Source organism: Haematobia irritans, chromosome 4 (assembly GCF_050003625.1).
Source record: "Haematobia irritans isolate KBUSLIRL chromosome 4, ASM5000362v1, whole genome shotgun sequence".
Classification (NCBI taxonomy): Eukaryota; Metazoa; Arthropoda; class Insecta; order Diptera; family Muscidae; genus Haematobia; species Haematobia irritans.
The window spans coordinates 2815871-2833588 of record NC_134400.1 but is presented as its reverse complement, the minus strand read 5'-3'; the positions used below and the strand labels follow the sequence as shown (position 1 = coordinate 2833588).

Below are 17718 nucleotides of genomic sequence, written 5' to 3'. Positions count from 1 at the left end.
CTCAATATGATTTATTACCACCACCCACATAAAATTAAACTTGTCCTTACAAAAAAACTTTTATTGTCTACACAGAAAAAAATTTCAGGAAAATTTTTCCAATTAAAATCTTAATTGAGTTTTAAAAAATATTCAATTAAAAATTTAATTGAATCAACAAATTTTTTAATTGAAATAAAAATCAATCACACAAATTAATAGTATCAATTAATTTTTTAATTGGATCAATTAATTTTTTAATTGACTGCCAATTAATTTTTTAATTGATACTATCATTTCTGTGATTGAAGACATTTCAATTAAAAAATTAATTGGATCAATTAATTTCGTGATTGAATCAGAAAAAAAATTTTTTGTGTGTACAAATAATCATGAATCTTTATTCTACTCAATCTGCACCCTTACATCTAGAGAGTAATGCTATGCTCACACTACGGTTGAGCATTGTGTGAACCTAGTATAAGAAAACCAAATAATGGGGGGAGTATAAAACTACTCAGTTGTATTCCGCTCAATATTAATCTATCAATACATGGCCATTATCTGTTTCAAGTCACGATTCAAAAATTGATTTGTCCAATCGTTTTCTGGATGGTCCAAATGATTGTCAAAGTCTACAACATCCTTCATGGCTCCCCGTTTCAATAAGGCCGACACAGCTTCCAGTGTAGCTTCGGAATGCACAAGTTTGAAATCGGCTCTAGTCCAACGTCCCGGCTCAGAATTGCATGCGAATACTTTTAATGGTGGTACCTCCTGGCCCAAAGTCATTAGTTTATTGTCGATCATAACAAAACAAGCACTTTTATGATTTTCTTGAATTTTGTCAGCTATCTTTGCAGCCGGTGCCTTATCCAAAGTATTGTCATAGAAATTTTCTGCAGCACAGTAGTACCCAGCTACAAACAAGTTCTCACGATCGGCATAAGAATCAATCTGCGGTGCATATAATGGAAAACATTTAACACACACACACATAGCCAGAAATATTAATTACAAAAAATTGGGCTAACCTGCATAAGGGCAATTTCCACATATGGAGTGACATACAAACACTGATGAAAAAGTGGTATCGCATCGACAATTTCCCCTTCAGTTTTGGAGGCCAGCAATACTCCGTTTACGGCTAAGTGTGGATATTTGGCAGCATGGAAAATCATTTTGGCGTAGGCCCTTTCGCTGAATTTGTACAATGTCATCTTGACTATAAAATTTTTCTTTCAATCTTTTTTATTGAACACCACACGTATATATTGGGGTAAATTTTAATGAATGAATGTCATACCAGCTGTCAGTAAACCAGGACAGTGTTGCCATATTTGGTGTGTCAGCAAGGAGCGTATTTTCTGATGGAGGGTTCACATACATTAAAAGGACGGTATGCAGCTCTAGTGAAATTTTCGCTATTCATATCATATATTGCAATATATATCTTATGGGTAGCGGAAATTTCGTTAGAGATTAATACAGGCCTTAAAGTACGAATCTCTAGTGAAATGTTAAAGAATAAGACTGCCTTATCGACATACAACAAATTTTCGTATAGGCTAAATACCGGTAATTAACATCGGTATGCGGCACTAGTGGAAATTTCCCACAATGCATTGCCATATGTGATAACGAAATTTCGGAAAGCGCTATTATCGATTTTTATATTTTGCTCCCATAAGAAATGAAAAATCTGTGTTATTAGCTTGCTTATATCAATTTCATCCAGGCTCTAAGAAAACAACTAATTTCGTTTGCAGGAATTTTGTTTACGTGCCAATAACGCAGCTTTGTACTGTATTTCTAATGGGAACTGATATAAACAATCGGTAGCAACGCTCCGTAAGCAAATGTAATAATGACTTTCGTTTAAAGGACTGGTACGAAATTTGAATTGGCAACCCTAGTTTTTGACGTTTGTGTTTTGTCAATTATCTTTGGGTTTGTTGTCACAAAACGTTCCCATATTTCCCACATTTGATCGAAAAGAAGAAAATCCACAAAAACAATCATAGAAGAATGGAATGCAAGAGTAAAAATTGAAAAACAAATCCATTTTTGTGTCGTATGCATATTATTTCACGTAATAAATATGAGGATTAGTCCAAGTGGCAAATCATGATGGAAACAATAACATTGGCTGCAAACAACACAACGCAAGGTAGTAAAGTTTATATTTAGAGCAAAAACTTGCAACAATAGATGGGTATATATTATGAAGAAGACACTTGCCTTGTGTTTCAATATTTCCTTATGTGGAAACATTTGCAAGTGGTTCAATATTTCATGTAATGGAAACGTTTATTTTAGCAATAAAATAAACAAGCAAAACCCGCACATTTAATGTTATCCATATTGAAGGTTTGGACGGCCACCATCATCATCGGAACTCTACGGAGGAGGACGATCAAATCATGAATCTCTCGGATATGGCTGAATTATCGCCACAATTGCCAGATGAGGACATTGTGGCCCTTCCAAAAGAGGTGATACTAATTACATTGGTGTCACAAGAACAATCCTTGTACAATCCAAAACATGAGAATTATCGTAATACTCATCGCAAAGATATGATGTGGATGGATATAGCAAAAAATGTTGGTTGGACGGGTAAGTGAATTATGTGACTCTGATATGGTATAAAGCCTACATGTCCTCTGTTCTTTGTTAGAGATGCAATGTAAAGCCAAATGGAAAGCTATGCGGGACCAGTACTGTCGAGAATTAAAGCGTAGCAAATTGAATGCAAAGGTTACAGTGAAATGGAAATATTTCAAAGAATTGGAATTTCTTAGACCCTATGCCTTGGCAAGAAAGTAAGCGAGTGAACCTGTTCCATCACATTACAATCAAACAAATCTATGCTTTTATTTCCACAGCTATCGACCACGCAATCCAACACCGTCGAATAGCAACATCAATGGTAACAACCAGAATACGTTCAACTGTTCTGCGGTTCCTTCCGCCAGCGAAATTAATAATACAAGCAAAAGTAACACAACATTTACTACCATTAAAATAGAGAGTAATGTCAATGAAGGCTTTGTCACTTCTGATGGTACAACAAATAATCTCACTGAGGAACAACTGAATACGGTGCTGCAACAGCAAACACATGATAATAATTGGGCTTATATTACAGGTTCTTCAACGTCTTCTTCTAATCATAACAATTCCCGTTTAGACAGTCATTCATTGGCTGGTGATACAGGCACACAACATCCCTTATTGTCCACTACACATCATCATCATCATCAGCAGCAACAGCAGCATGCTGATGAAGCTTTATACAATGCTCTAGTAGATTGTGTAGGTCAAATACAACAGCAACAACAACATCAATTGTGCCACCAACAATTATCAAATTCATCCCACCACCAAACTTCTTCGACTAATGACGAGGAAGATGATGATCCAATTCATACATTTTTGAATATTGAGAGCTATTTTGAAAAGGAATTAATAGCCTTGATACAGCACGAAGATGTCCTGTATAATAGTTTTCATCCCAATTATCGTAACGTAAAACTAAAACTAGAAGTATGGGATGAAATTGCCCGCAAACTAAAGAAAACAGTGAAACAATGTCGCCTTAAGTGGAAGGCTCTTAGGGATCAGTTTATCAGAGAGCATAAACGTTTAAAGAATCGTGATAATATCGAATCATTGCCACGATGGAAACATTATGATGCTTTAAGTTTTCTCCAAAAATTCATCAAACATAAAGTTGGGTAAGTAGAGAAAAAAAATTATAGTTCATTTCATTGGAGTTTTTTCATAATTTATGGTCATTATGGACTTAAAGGTACCTAATCAAATCAGGCAAAATTAACGTAGAGATCGAAAAGGCAATATTACCTCTTGATCAAAACGAAAGAATGAATAGATATTTTTGATTTTAAAATTCGACTTTTCAAGGTTTTCAAAATCGAAAATATAATGATGTTGAACGTCGAGTCCAAATTCTACAAAGAAATTCCAATTTTTTTTTTAATTTAAAATCAATATCAAGACGCTAACAAAATATATTAGAAATATTGCTTAAGTGTGAACAAAGAAAGTATATATTGGTCCGTGCCAATATTAAATTGTAGTCATTTTTACAACAGAAAACGGAATTAATGTTTCAACTTGATCTTAATCAAAACGAAAGAATGAAAAGATAATATTTTTGATTTTAAAATTCGACTTTTCAAAATCGAAAATATAATGATGTTGAACGTCGAGTCCAAATTCTACAAAGAAATTCCAATTTTGTTAAATTTAAAATCAATATCAAGACACTAACAAAATATATTAGAAATATTGCTTAAGTGTGAACAAAGAAAGTATATTTATATTGGTCCGTGCCAATATTAAATAGTAGTCATTTTTACAACAGAACACGGAATTAATGTTTCAACTTGATCTTGATCAAAACGAAAGAATGAATAGATATTTAAAATTCGACTTTTCAAAATCGAAAATATAATGATGTTGAACGTCGAGTCCAAATTCTACAAAGAAATTCCATTTTTTTAATTTAACATCAATATCAAGACACTAACAAAATATATTAGAAATATTGCTTAAGTGTGAACAAAGAAAGTATATTTTATATTGGTCCGTGCCAATATTAAATAGTAGTAATTTTTACAACAGAAAACGGAATTAATGTTTCAACTTGATCTTGATCAAAACGAAAGACTGAATAGATATTTTTGATTTTAAAATTGGACTTTTCAAAATCGAAAATATAATGTTGAACGTCGAGTCCAAATTCTACATAGAAATTCCATTTTTCTTTTAAATTTAAAATCAATATCAAGACACTAACAAAATATATTAGAAATATTGCTTAAGTGTGAACAAAGAAAGTATATTTATATTGGTCGGCGCCAATATTAAATAGTAGTAATTTTTACAACAGAACATGTTTCAAAAAAACATCTTCGTCCATATTCAGTTTATCGAATGAATTTATATGGCAGAAGTAGGTTTGAAATTTTCTTTAACTTTTTTTGTATATGAGGGCTTATGTTTAAAATTCCATTAAAAGATGATAAAGCTTTGCTAATATAAAAAAATATTTTCGAGGAAAAATATTATCAGCTGGATATTCAATGAGATCTTTATACTTTTGCTCGTTTCCATTAAATCTTCCTTATTATAACATTCATTTTAAATTGACTCGTTTGTATTACAGTGAATTTGAAGCAAAATCGCTTACGCAACAAATCCCCAAAACCGAAATTGATATCGATATAGATGATGAAGATGATCATATGAATATTAATGGTAATTCTGCATTACGATCATCTCTGGAAAATATTAAAAGGGAAATAAACCAAAATCAACTTGAAATACCTGCCCTGGTAACATCAGAGAATAATCAAAATGTGCATCAGCACTCACAAAGTTTATGTGTGCCAACTGGTAATGTGGGTGAATTCGATGACATGGACATAGATCATTATATGATAGGTGACGAAGACAGTGTGGAAGATAGGCAAAACAGTACAGGAGAACAGGATAATGAAATGGACGACGAACATAAATCCCATCAAAATTTTTCAATATACACTAATCAAACTAATAGGGATGATGTTGGCGCACGCCGTTCCATTATGGACTCTACAAATCAGTCATTTAAAACGTCTTCCAGTAGTCCACAACATCCTACAACTACATGTGCAGATAGTGAAAATCGAAATCAACATACACATCATATCAATATGCCATCATTGGATTTGAATGATAGCCCCAATTTAATAAGGCCAGATAATTTGAAAATTTCTACAGAACAACCGACAGTAGATTATGCAACATTGCCAAGTGGATCTAATGGAAGTGTAACTTCAGCTTTGGATACATTAACTGCAACCTCAACATCGACACGTGCCCCATCTAATACTCCATCTCTAGTACCTACAACCTGCGAGGCTTCAACAAATACCCAACCAGCTGTTCAAATTTTACAACCCTCTAATAATTCCGTACTCAGTGAAGATGATGAAGTGGGAGCTTTCTTTAAGGCTGTTGCCATGAAAATTCGCAATGCAAAATTATCACCCGTTGCTTTCACAGATTTACAAATTGATATACTAAAGGTCATTAATGGTTCCCTTCGTAATCATTAGCAAATGTGGAAGAAGTAAAACGAATGAGTGTTCCAGCCACACAATATTTTGATCGTGAAAGAATAACCGAATCTAATTGGGATCAATTATAGTTTAATAAGAACAATTATTAGTAGATGTAGTTAATATGTGTATATTATTATAGTTTTTTATTATGTACGACAAAGAAAAATTACAAAATCTGACCCCAGTTCATCTCCAGTCCCGTAACATTTAGATGTACTTGTTAATTTTTTTTTTTTTTTTTGTCCAATGTTAACCTGATTTATTTTTTTTTATTTTATTTTAAGTATACAACTGTTTATTTTTATTTATTAATATTGAACGAATATTTAAGTAACATAGAAAAATATAATTTAACGCGAACCTTTAAGGAGTGTATAGTTAGTTGGGTCCAAGGTTTATATTTTACATACCAATTTGAATAGCCTTTTCACAAAAATACCAGCAAAACAATTTTTTTTTTAAGAATCCATTTAAAAAAATTGTTTTGCTGGTATTTTTGCAAATTCCATCATTGCTTTCGTTTTTGAGTACTTTTACAAATATTTTATATTTTTCTATCTGCGAAAAGCATCTGGGTCAATCGAGGTCTGTCTATCTTTTAGAGCTATACGACTTAAGGAATCATTGTAGATTTTTTGTATTGTTATATGGGATCATATAAATTGATCCCCAGAGTCGACTTTTTGAGCGACATGCAGAGCCCTTTTCATTCAAATTATTTAGAATTCGTTACTTAACGTAACGCCGATGCCTTTTGTATCCATCATCTACAAATATCTCAAAAATATATAGACTTCTTGTGAACCTATCCCAAAGTTGGGCATCTTATAGACTCAGGTATTATTTTACCTTTTTGAAAGTCATAACTCGTTTATGCTTTTTAACGATCCTGTAGGAAATGGACAATATCGGTCATACAATCAGATACCCGTAGAACTCCAAATATGATTTTTTAAGCTTCTTGGAGTTTTACCCGACCCAATTGCAAATTGATACCTGATGTTGTTTTATAAACTACAGCTTTCACTAAGGTGATCGTATAGATCCACAATAAAATAAATCAAAATACGACACATCCTCAGTATACATTAGACGTTAATTTTCGTTTTAAGATTTTCTTTGATTATATCGCAACAATATAAGCTACAGAGTTCCACTATCAACTATTGTCACTTATACGGTGGCACATTGGATTTCTTTGTTTTCGGAGAAATGTTCATTGACCATCGAGGACCTTAACCACTATGCGATTAGGAGCTATTGTCTTGTATACGAATCATGGTGGAGGGAATATATGATTCTGCACTGCCGAACTTTATCTCATATTTATTTACTTTTTTGCTCACGATTTCGAATTTGGAAATGGAATTTTTCTGTAAAATTTCGAACCTAATACCCTAACTGCTTATAGCCGTACCTAACCTACGTACGAATATGTTCAACAGTATTTCATGGTTGAACCGTAATTATTGTGGACAATTTTTATGTACAAGAACGTAACGAGAAAATATTCAGAAGAATAGAAAGAAACAGCTCCTTGATCCCTGTTGTTTTTTTTTTTTGCAAAATATTTTATATATAAATAATGTATACATAAAATCTATATACATAATGTATCATATATAACCAGTATGTACATACTTACATATTTTTTATGTAAATAAAGACATTTTTCCAAAGAACTGTCTCTTTTTCTGATAGCCAGCGAAAGATTCAATGACATTTTTGTTATGGCAAAATGAAGTCAAGTTATCCAATTAGGAGGAGCAACATAAGTGGACATACAAAGCATTAGCTGAAGAAAACTCTTGATGGCGGCAGTCTTTGTCCAAATATGATGAACGTACAGGCAAGCGAATGGGAAAGCAATTTATCTTAAGAAATATTTATTTCACTGTATATGAAGCGCGCCACTTCCGAAGGAAATAAACAACAAATGATGAGTGGGTTGTTTTGAAGCAGGGTTGCCATTAAGTGGAAATTTTTTTCTAAAATTTTCTCAAAAACAGTTAAAATGCATAAATCGGCTTGATAGTCCACCAAACGCCTTTGGTATACACTCGAAAAACTAACCCCTCAGCAGAGATATTTCCGAAATTTTGAACTATACTATATTAAAAACGCCGATATGACAAACATTTGTAAGAATTGTTCGACAAATTCAAGAAAATTTATGAGACATAATTTTTTTTTCCTTGTTTAAGAAAATTTCGCATTTTGAAGGAAAAGTGTAGTTCCAATTCCATTCCAAAATTTTCTGTTATGTCGTACGATGTTCAAGAAAGACACTTTTTTCGTAAAATTCTGAACTATTTTGTGGGAAATACGAATGTAGTACATTTTTATGTTTCATTTGGGTATACATTTGTTCGATTTTTTTGGTTCATTAAACTAACGTACAAAACAAAAATATTAAAGTAAAGGACACCTTCCCATTTGATAAATAAATAATAATAATTTTCATTAACTAAAATAAAGTTACATTGGCTTTAGTGACACCTTTTTTAAGTGTATGACCTTTTTCTTAGTTATGGCCCCACCCATCACTAAAATTGTTAAAATTCGTAAATTGCTACCGATTAATTCCTCAACAAAAAGCTCTTATCAGCTGGCCCAACAAAAAATGGAGCACTATTTCAGCAGGATTGTAAGGGAGAGAGGCATGATTCGGTTGCTTACAAAACAACCGAATCATCGCTGATTTTTGTGAGCGATGTCCCGATTTAGAACAGCTTCTACATAGCGCTGATATAATTGCTCATTTCAATAACAATATTGCTCAGAAGTGAGCAATATTGTTATTGGTATGAAGGAAAACAGCACTACTTTTCGTGCATCTATACAGCATGAATTGACTGCAATAACGTAAACGAATGATCATAAACTAATTTGATTACTCGTTTACGTTATTGCCACCGATACATGTAGTATGGATGCACTGCCTACTTTATTGTATACCAAAGAGCGCAACCAAATTTTACTGCTGAAATATTTTTTGCTGGGGGTGTTTTAGTAAAATGTCTGATTGGCTGTCCATGGTAATGGGAGATTAAGATTGAGCTTGGGCCACATGTAATTTTTCTCATTGTTATTTTTCTTTAAGACTATAGTTTATAGATATTTAACTCACAGGACTTTAAAATTGTTCAATTTTCTCAATGAAAATATATCCTCTTACAAATCTCCACATATAAATACTTTGACATTTTTGTTGTCAATTTGAGCCTGAAATACAGAGAAGTGGCAACCCCAATAGTAGACAGATGCCGCAGTCGCAGTAAACAGAAATTAACTGCGGCAGAGTTGTTATTTTATGGCAGCATCATTTTGCAATTTTGACATTAGACAGAAAGAGAGCATTGTAGCTGAGCTCCGATTGGCTAACAAAATCTTAAACCAACCACAACTAAATATATAAAGTGTGAATGGAACAAATATACTGGATAGTATATTTGGCTTTATCAAACAAGGTATTGTAATACATTATATATATACATGTATATCACTCAACAAGAGCCTAGGTAATATAGTGGAATTGAAGACAGATACTATGATGGCCCATTCAAATCCTTGACGCACTTTTAGTTGCAAAAAAAAATATTTTTGAAATTTAATTCACAAATATACGGTGGATAGTTATTTCTTCTTACGCTCTACTTGACGTTTTGCAAATTTGTTTGCCAAGTTTAGTGATGCATAAATTTAGCGCTTGATTGATTTCGCATTATTAGGTAGATTTGTATACATTTCGAAATTGATGGTTAGACGAATTCGGTGTAGGTTTTAAGGTGTGGTCTTCATTGGTATTTTGTATAGCATGTGTTATAAATAAAGCTATATATGCAGCATACGCTGTATTTGTGTATAGAATTTAAACTTTAAATCGACCGTAACCATAGTGTATTTATAAATAAAATCAAATGGTCAATACCAATGATTTGCGGATGTATTATACGGAGGATTTATGTTATGTCCCCTGCATACCGCAGATCAATCAAATATTTCAAAAAGTTAATTGGACTTAAATAAATATGTATATATAAAATATTAAATGCGTCGCCGTATAAACTTATATGGCAAAATACCAGCCATATCGAGTTGGATTTATATGAAGCTCCCATAAATGATAAATTCCCAAATTCCCAATCAATCTCTCCAAATAAAATTTATCTCGATAATATCTCGCTTAAGATGAGTTTTCATTTCCCCAGAAAAACGACTACGAAATTTTTTATAGCCGATTTAACTTTTTTTTAAAAGTGAGAAAGTTTTTTATTTTAATTATTTTTTGCTTACTTTAATGACATGAACTAAAAATGAGAAAAAAAAAGTTTTACACAAATGAAGTACACAATTTTGCTAAATATGAAAATAAAGGGTGTTTTCCTTACAGCTTGCTGATTTGAAATTTAAATAAATGGACCAAATTTGTTTTCGTAGATAATTTCTTTTCATTTAACACTTAAATATAATGTCGGGCCAGCGTTACCGTTGTGCCACTTTAGTGGCAAGTTTGCCACATTTTTCGGTCGGTGCCACTAAATGTGCTACTTTTTACGATTTTGTGCCATTTATCCAATAATGTGTGCCACTTTTTCAAAAGTTTAAATTTTATCGGTAGAAAAAGAGAAACTTGAATATTGTGCACCAACGATAAACCGCTTTGGTCCATTAATTCTTATTATTACGGTAACAGTTATGATTCAATTTATTTAGTAAAGCGTAGTTTGAATATGCCAAAATTATTGTGGCATTAAATATTAGGTCTATGATAAATATTAAAATGTTTAAGGTTTGTATTGCCACCGCAAGGAATAATTGATGATAAATCCCATAAGGCCTCAGTTAAAAACAAAAATTTGCAATCTCTCTTTGAGACTGATTGTTCTAGTTCGACAGACTATATTCCTGAAACAGTGGACAGTATTGAAGCATTACTTCATTGGAGAAAATTTGGATGAAAAATGTTCCAAGAAATTAGAGATAGTAAAGGGTGATTTGTTAAGAGCTTGATAACTTTAACGCATAAAATTTGCAAAATCTCATCGGTTCTTTATTTGAAACGTTAGATTGGTCCATGACATTTACTTTTTGAAGATAATTTCATTTAAATGTTGACCGCGGCTGCGTCTTAGGTGGTCCATTCGGAAAGTCCAATTTTGGGCAACTTTTTCGAGCATTTCGGCCGGAATAGCCCGAATTTCTTCGGAAATGTTGTCTTCCAAAGCTGGAATAGTTGCTGGCTTATTTCTATAGACTTTAGACTTGACGTAGCCCCACAAAAAATAGTCTAAAGGCGTCAAATCGCATGATCTTGGTGGCCAACTTACCGGTCCATTTCTTGAGATGAATTGTTCTCCGAAGTTTTCCCTCAAAATGGCCATAGAATCGCGAGCTGTGTGGCATGTAGCGCCATCTTGTTGAAACCACATGTCAACCAAGTTCAGTTCTTCCATTTTTGGCAACAAAAAGTTTGTTAGCATCGAACGATAGCGATCGCCATTCACCGTAACGTTGCGTCCAACAGCATCTTTGAAAAAATACGGTCCAATGATTCCACCAGCGTACAAACCACACCAAACAGTGCATTTTTCGGGATGCATGGGCAGTTCTTGAACGGCTTCTGGTTGCTCTTCACTCCAAATGCGGCAATTTTGCTTATTTACGTAGCCATTCAACCAGAAATGAGCCTCATCGCTGAACAAAATTTGTCGATAAAAAAGCGGATTTTCTGCCAACTTTTCTAGGGCCCATTCACTGAAAATTCGACGTTGTGGCTCGTTAGTAAGTCTATTCATGATGAAATGTCAAAGCATACTGAGCATCTTTCTCTTTGACACCATGTCTGAAATCCCACGTGATCTGTCAAATACTAATGCATGAAAATCCTAACCTCAAAAGAATCACCCTTTATGAAGAATCCAAAATGCACTTTCAAATGCCAACGAGATTTATATTAAATTTTTAGTTTATATTATGAAAAGTATGAACACTTTTAACAAAACATTCCAAAGCGAAATTGTTTATTTAATATATTTAACAAAAATATCCTATTACAAATAAATATAAATTTTTTAAAAAAGTGTTGTATTGCAATTAGCAATTTAGCAGATATCGACTATAAAAATTCTTTGTATATTAAAGAAATTACGATAATATAGATGGGCCAAAAAACCAAATCACATATTATTTCAGAAAACTTTCCTGAAACTGATATTATTACAGTTAAAGCTAATTTTCTAAAATTTTACCCGAAAATTGTGGACAAATTTTATCATGAATTGAATGAATGACAAAAATATTGAAACGGAGATTCTTAACTCCGCATTACTTAAAAACCAATGGTGATATAATATGGTGATTTTGATATCGTAAATAAATTTAAATATATAATTGATTATTTTATTAATAACTGATTATTTTATAAACACTTTAAAAATAATTTTAAATAGGATTTGTTCTCCAATTTGTATGAATTCGCAAAATAAATTTTAACTTGACCTCATTTTGTACAAGTTAATAAAAAGAATGTGCCACTTTTCAAAAATAATTGTGTCACTATTTTCGACGGTTGCTACTTTTTTAAAATTCCCAACGGTAACTCTGTTTGGGGCCTATAGCCACCACGACTATTTTGCTCAAAGGTAATTCTGGAGGTCCAATTTTCGACCACCTTTTCAAGCATTTTAGGGCGTATTTCATCAATGACAGGTTGAATTTTGGTTTCCAAAGCGTTGCTGGTTTATCCACGTAAGTCAATGACTTCATGTATCCTCACAAAAAATAATAGAGTGGCGACAAATCACACGAATGCGGAGGCCAATTCACCGGTCCATTTCTCGAAATAATATTGTCGTTGACATGTTCTTTCAATAAATCTATTGTTTCGCCCGCAGTACCGCCCCAAACAGTACATTTATAGAGATGCATTGGTAATTCTTGAACGGCCTGGCATCCAAAAGAGTGAATGTAAACCGAAATGTGGTAATTACTTTCTTTATGGTGGTCTCAGACGGACGATTATATGCACAATAAAATTCACGAAATGCTCTATAAACATTTTAATTGAGAACTGTTTTTGACTAAAAAAAAAAAAAATCCACGATGGAAGCGTTGTTCCGGAGTTATTTATAATGATTTGCCAAATGAATACTGAGTAACGGAGACGTCACTTTAAACTGTCAAAACAGTTGTCAGACAACAACATATTAAAAAAACTCATAGAAAACATTCTTTAATTCATATTTTACTAAAACGGGTGAAGTTTGCTACTAAGTTTCTCAAATGAGTAATTTTTCTTAAATTGTGTCTGTCTAGAATTTCATATAGCGCTAAAGACATTTAACAATTTTTTATTCCAAAATATTAAACAACAGAAAAAAATATTTTTACTAAAATTTTCTTCAATTTGACAAAAATTATCAACTTATATGTATCATGTTGTAATTACTAAAATATTTTAGTTAAAATTTTCTAATATAAACCTACATTTTCTTTCATCGTGAGTTCACTTTTTTCTGGGTATTGGAAAACGAGATTTGAAATTTAATATAGTTTTTTTTTAATATTTGGATAAAAAATTCGTGAATTAGGTTAGAATTTATTTTGAAAATACTACATCATTGATTCAGATTGAATAGTCTACGTTAGCCTGAAATAACGGGCTACCACTAACCTAACCAACGAACACAGTATATCTGAATCCTGAGATAGATTTTGTTCAATCTTAGATATAAACATATCATCCCTGCTCGAATCAAATGTAATATACGAATGGCCATGACAACAATTTCCTTAAGCTGCAGATTGATATTTCTTGTATTCCAATTAACAATTACTTACATTGGCCACCTACATAGAATAAAATGTTGAACAACAATCAATAATAACCATAACATTTTGTAAAAAATGCTTCTTCCTCAATCAGATTAGATCAGAGTCTCCTATGATATTTTGCTTGTGATCCTCACGATTTGTTATAGCTCACCAGTGGCGGCAAAACAATATGTTTAGCAACATGTTTTGCAATCTTGAAAAGAGTAATGCCGCCCTCGGGACCAACGGCGCAATGCCGGCAATGCACGACATTATAGTAGAGCTGAATTCAAGAGCCCCGGAGAGAGCTGGAGAGATCTAAACGTGTCTGATACGTACACACTGTCATCAGATTCAAAGTGAACTGGCCAACATGGAAATGAAGAAGGAGCTAGTGAGCAGCAAAGAAGAATCAACATCGGAAAATTAGCATAACTAGTGAACAAGTCAAGCGAGAGCTAAACAAGATTCATGAATAAAACATTTATTGCAGCAACATTGAATTTGGGGGGACAAGCCCAAGAGGTAGATATGCGAAATTGTCGTATTCGAGGAGAAGGAGGTTGATATGGTGATATGACGGGTATGGTGATTTAGAGGCAGCCAACCACTCACAGCCATAGTGGACTAAAGGAAGATGTGTCCAAGACACATTGCATAGATGAAGAGAAACCAAACGTAAGCTATGGTCCATGTGGCAGATTTCGTATCTGAATTTTTTCTCTATCACCTACATGCATATGTGGCAACTTATTTTAGTGCTGTATCGATGGTGTGGATTTCCGTGATGTTAATGTTGCCACTTACTCTTATTGTAAGATTATTATGGTATACTCTACATCACACTTGTAATCTTGATGACAATTCCTCCCATTACCATTTCAGTTATTGTCTGCAGAGATAAATGCAACCGACCCTGTAGGACCAGGAAATCATCTATTCCAACTTTTTAAGAATATGACGAAAGAATTTAATTTATTTTATAGACAACACACAAAATTTTGTTCATATTTTCCTTTAACGATTTTTCTCATTATTTTCACTTCCGTTGCGCCTCTAAGCTATTGAAAATTGTATAAAATTACAGAAAAAATTGCACATTTACCCGTAGCTTTGGGGTCCAATTTTCCTGGCTTCAAAAAATGTTACAGCATATTGCAGTCACTGTCATCTGTGTCACACATTTTTTTCCTCACTCATCAAGGGGATGGTTAAGTGGGCGAGATAAGTGATAAGTAACTTTGGTGGTTGTCAATTTCACTGTGTCTTCCTTTAAGGAATATAGGATTAAAGTACCTTTTTTTGATGTTGTGACACTTTTAAAAATTGCATTAGTTCAACCAGGCGAGAAAATAGTTTCCGTTTTGCACTAGGCTGGAGATTGATTTAAACGCAACGAAATACAATTTGTTCTAAGCATTTTCGAAATGTCTACAAGAAAAATAAACAATATGAAAATATTTATTAAAGGCTTAGTATAAAATAAAATGCATCAGTTCACAAGAAATTCTTTGGATTATTACATCCAAATATATTTGGAGAAAATTTTCTACAGAAATAAAATTTTGACAAAATTTTTAACAGAAATAAAATTTCGACAAAATTCTCTATGGAAATAAAATTTTGACAAAATTTTCTATGGAAATAAAATCTGGACAAAATTTTCTATAGAAATAAAATTTTGACAAAATTTTCTATGGAAATAAAATGTTGACAAAATTGTCTATAGAAATAAAATGTTGACAAAAATTTCTATAGAAATAAAATGTTGACAAAAATTTCTTTAGAAATAAAATTTTGACAAAATTTTCTATAGAAATAAAATTTTGACAAAATTTTCTATAGAAATAAAATTTTGACAAAATTTTCTATAGAAATAAAATTTTGACAAAATTTTCTATAGAAATAAAATTTTGACAAAATTTTCTATGGAAATAAAATCTGGACAAAATTTTCTATAGAAATAAAATTTTGACAAAATTTTCTATGGAAATACAATTTTGACAAAATTTTCTATAGAAATAAAATGTTGACAAAAATTTCTATAGAAATCAAATTTTGACAAAATTTTCTATAGAAATAAAATTTTGACAACATTTTATATAGAAATAAAATTTTGACAACATTTTCTGTAGAAATAAAATTTTGACCAAATTTTCTATAGAAATAAAAATTTGACAAAATTTTCTATAGAAATAAAATTTTGACAAAATTTTCTATAGAAATAAAATTTTGACAAAATTTTCTATAGAAATAAAATTTTGACATTTTCTGTAGAAATAAAATGTTGACAAAATTTTTTATGGAAATAAAATTTGGACAAAATTTTATGCCTATAGGAAATTTTGTAAAAATTTTATTTCTACACGCAAAGAAAAAAAACGTTTGGAAAACGTGTACCGAAAACGTTTTTCTTTTGTTTTTTGAATTGCTTCGAAAATTTTAAACTTTTATCACCAAAAAAATTCGTTTGTTACAAAATTTTTATTTTTTCAATAAAAAAAGTTATTTTTGAAATAACAACACAGTCCATTTCGTTTATATCAAACACTGTTCTTTTCTGACTTTAGGTCTTTAATAAGACACATTTTACAGTTCAAAATTTAATATACTACAATGTAATGTTGAACATTTTTTCGGAATCATCCGAATATATCTGGAATATATGTAAAAAAACAAAAGCAAAAAAAAAAACTTTGGCCGAAGCAGGGATCGAATCCACGACCCTTGGCATGAGAGTCGGACGTAGCTACCACTGCTCCACGGTGCCAAACTAAATGTTTGTTTCTGTTAAATAAACTTTGTTTATTCGGTTCGTGGGCGCAGCAAGCTATGCTATATAAATATAACTTATATGGATATTTATCTATTGATGACCATAACAGGTACATAGCTCAGTGGTTAGTGTGTTGGCTTACAATGTGCATGGTCCGCGGTTCGATTCTCCGTCCAGGCGAAAGGTAAAAAAAATTTTAAAAATTGATAAAATCGTATAATTTCTTCTACATTGTTGGTATTACAGGAAAAGGTGTTAAGAACTAAAAATCCTCGTGGATGTGAGAAAGATGTGAGGGACAATGCAATTAGCAAGAAAATAATGTTTTTTTTTTTTTTTTTTGAGCTAGTCTTTATGAAATTGTTTTTACATCCTGGAAAAGAATAAACGTTTATCACAAAAAGTATATACTTTTCTTCCAAATACACTTCCTTACAGCGAAAAGCAAATGAGAAACGAACTTTGTTTGTCTAAAATTTCGTTTGGGAGGAAAGAATTATTTTTTTGCGTGTATAGAAAATTGAAAATTGCAGAGGAATACATCGCAAATTCTACCAAAACATCAAGAATTCTACCAATCTACAAAACAGTAAAAAATCTACCATTTTTTTGTAGAATTCTACCAACATTGGCAATCGTGCCTATATACCTAATTGCAATTAATTAATGAATAATAATTTACATTTTCTGATTTTTTGCACATAATTTAGATTAAAAAATTATGGAACATCTAAAAGTATTTCCGTCTGTGGAAGAAACCGAGTACATTCCGTATTGGTTTTTTGTGAACTCATGTGCTGCGTTTCGTGACTGTCCCTTCACAGTTTTGGGAAATAATATTTTCTAATGGTGCAGACATTGGTTTATGAATTCCCCCGCAAAATTCAAATATTAGTTTTAAAGACGAAGTTTAAAAAATATATTGTCTAAATTTTCACGAAAGGACACTTCGAAACAAAGATACCACAAAACAGATAAAATTCTAAACGAAGGAAAAGGATGTTAACAGCTCAA

General features: G+C 32.0%; 3 protein-coding genes across 3 annotated transcripts in view; 1 reads left to right on the top strand and 2 right to left on the bottom strand.

The window, feature by feature from the left end:
- The window catches only part of LOC142234740 (uncharacterized), a 303670-nt gene that overhangs the window by 178305 nt on the left and 107647 nt on the right, over positions 1-17718 (bottom strand). The window lies entirely within an intron of this gene.
- On the bottom strand, positions 350-1285 carry EMC8-9 (ER membrane protein complex subunit 8/9). The gene is made up of 2 exons (XM_075304653.1): positions 1014-1285; positions 350-936 (listed from the first exon to the last, which is right to left on the bottom strand). The coding sequence occupies exons 1-2, from the start codon at positions 1197-1199 to the stop codon at positions 526-528; spliced, it is 597 nt and encodes a 198-aa protein (XP_075160768.1). The 5' UTR covers positions 1200-1285; the 3' UTR covers positions 350-525.
- On the top strand, positions 1936-7795 carry LOC142233907 (uncharacterized). Its single transcript, XM_075304971.1, has 5 exons — positions 1936-2149; positions 2350-2598; positions 2660-2804; positions 2868-3719; positions 5174-7795. The coding sequence occupies exons 1-5, from the start codon at positions 2107-2109 to the stop codon at positions 6105-6107; spliced, it is 2223 nt and encodes a 740-aa protein (XP_075161086.1). The 5' UTR covers positions 1936-2106; the 3' UTR covers positions 6108-7795.

Coding starts and splice junctions, on each gene's coding strand:
- EMC8-9 (XM_075304653.1), bottom strand. CDS start 1,199: ATGACATTGTACAAATTCAGCGAAAGGGCCTACGCCAAAATGATTTTC. Junction 937..1,013: donor TGGAAATTGCCCTTATGCAG/GTTAGCCCAATT, acceptor TATGCACCGCAG/ATTGATTCTTATGCCGATCG.
- LOC142233907 (XM_075304971.1), top strand. CDS start 2,107: ATGATGGAAACAATAACATTGGCTGCAAACAACACAACGCAAG. Junction 2,599..2,659: donor AAAAAATGTTGGTTGGACGG/GTAAGTGAATTA, acceptor GTTCTTTGTTAG/AGATGCAATGTAAAGCCAAA. Junction 3,720..5,173: donor TTCATCAAACATAAAGTTGG/GTAAGTAGAGAA, acceptor TTTGTATTACAG/TGAATTTGAAGCAAAATCGC.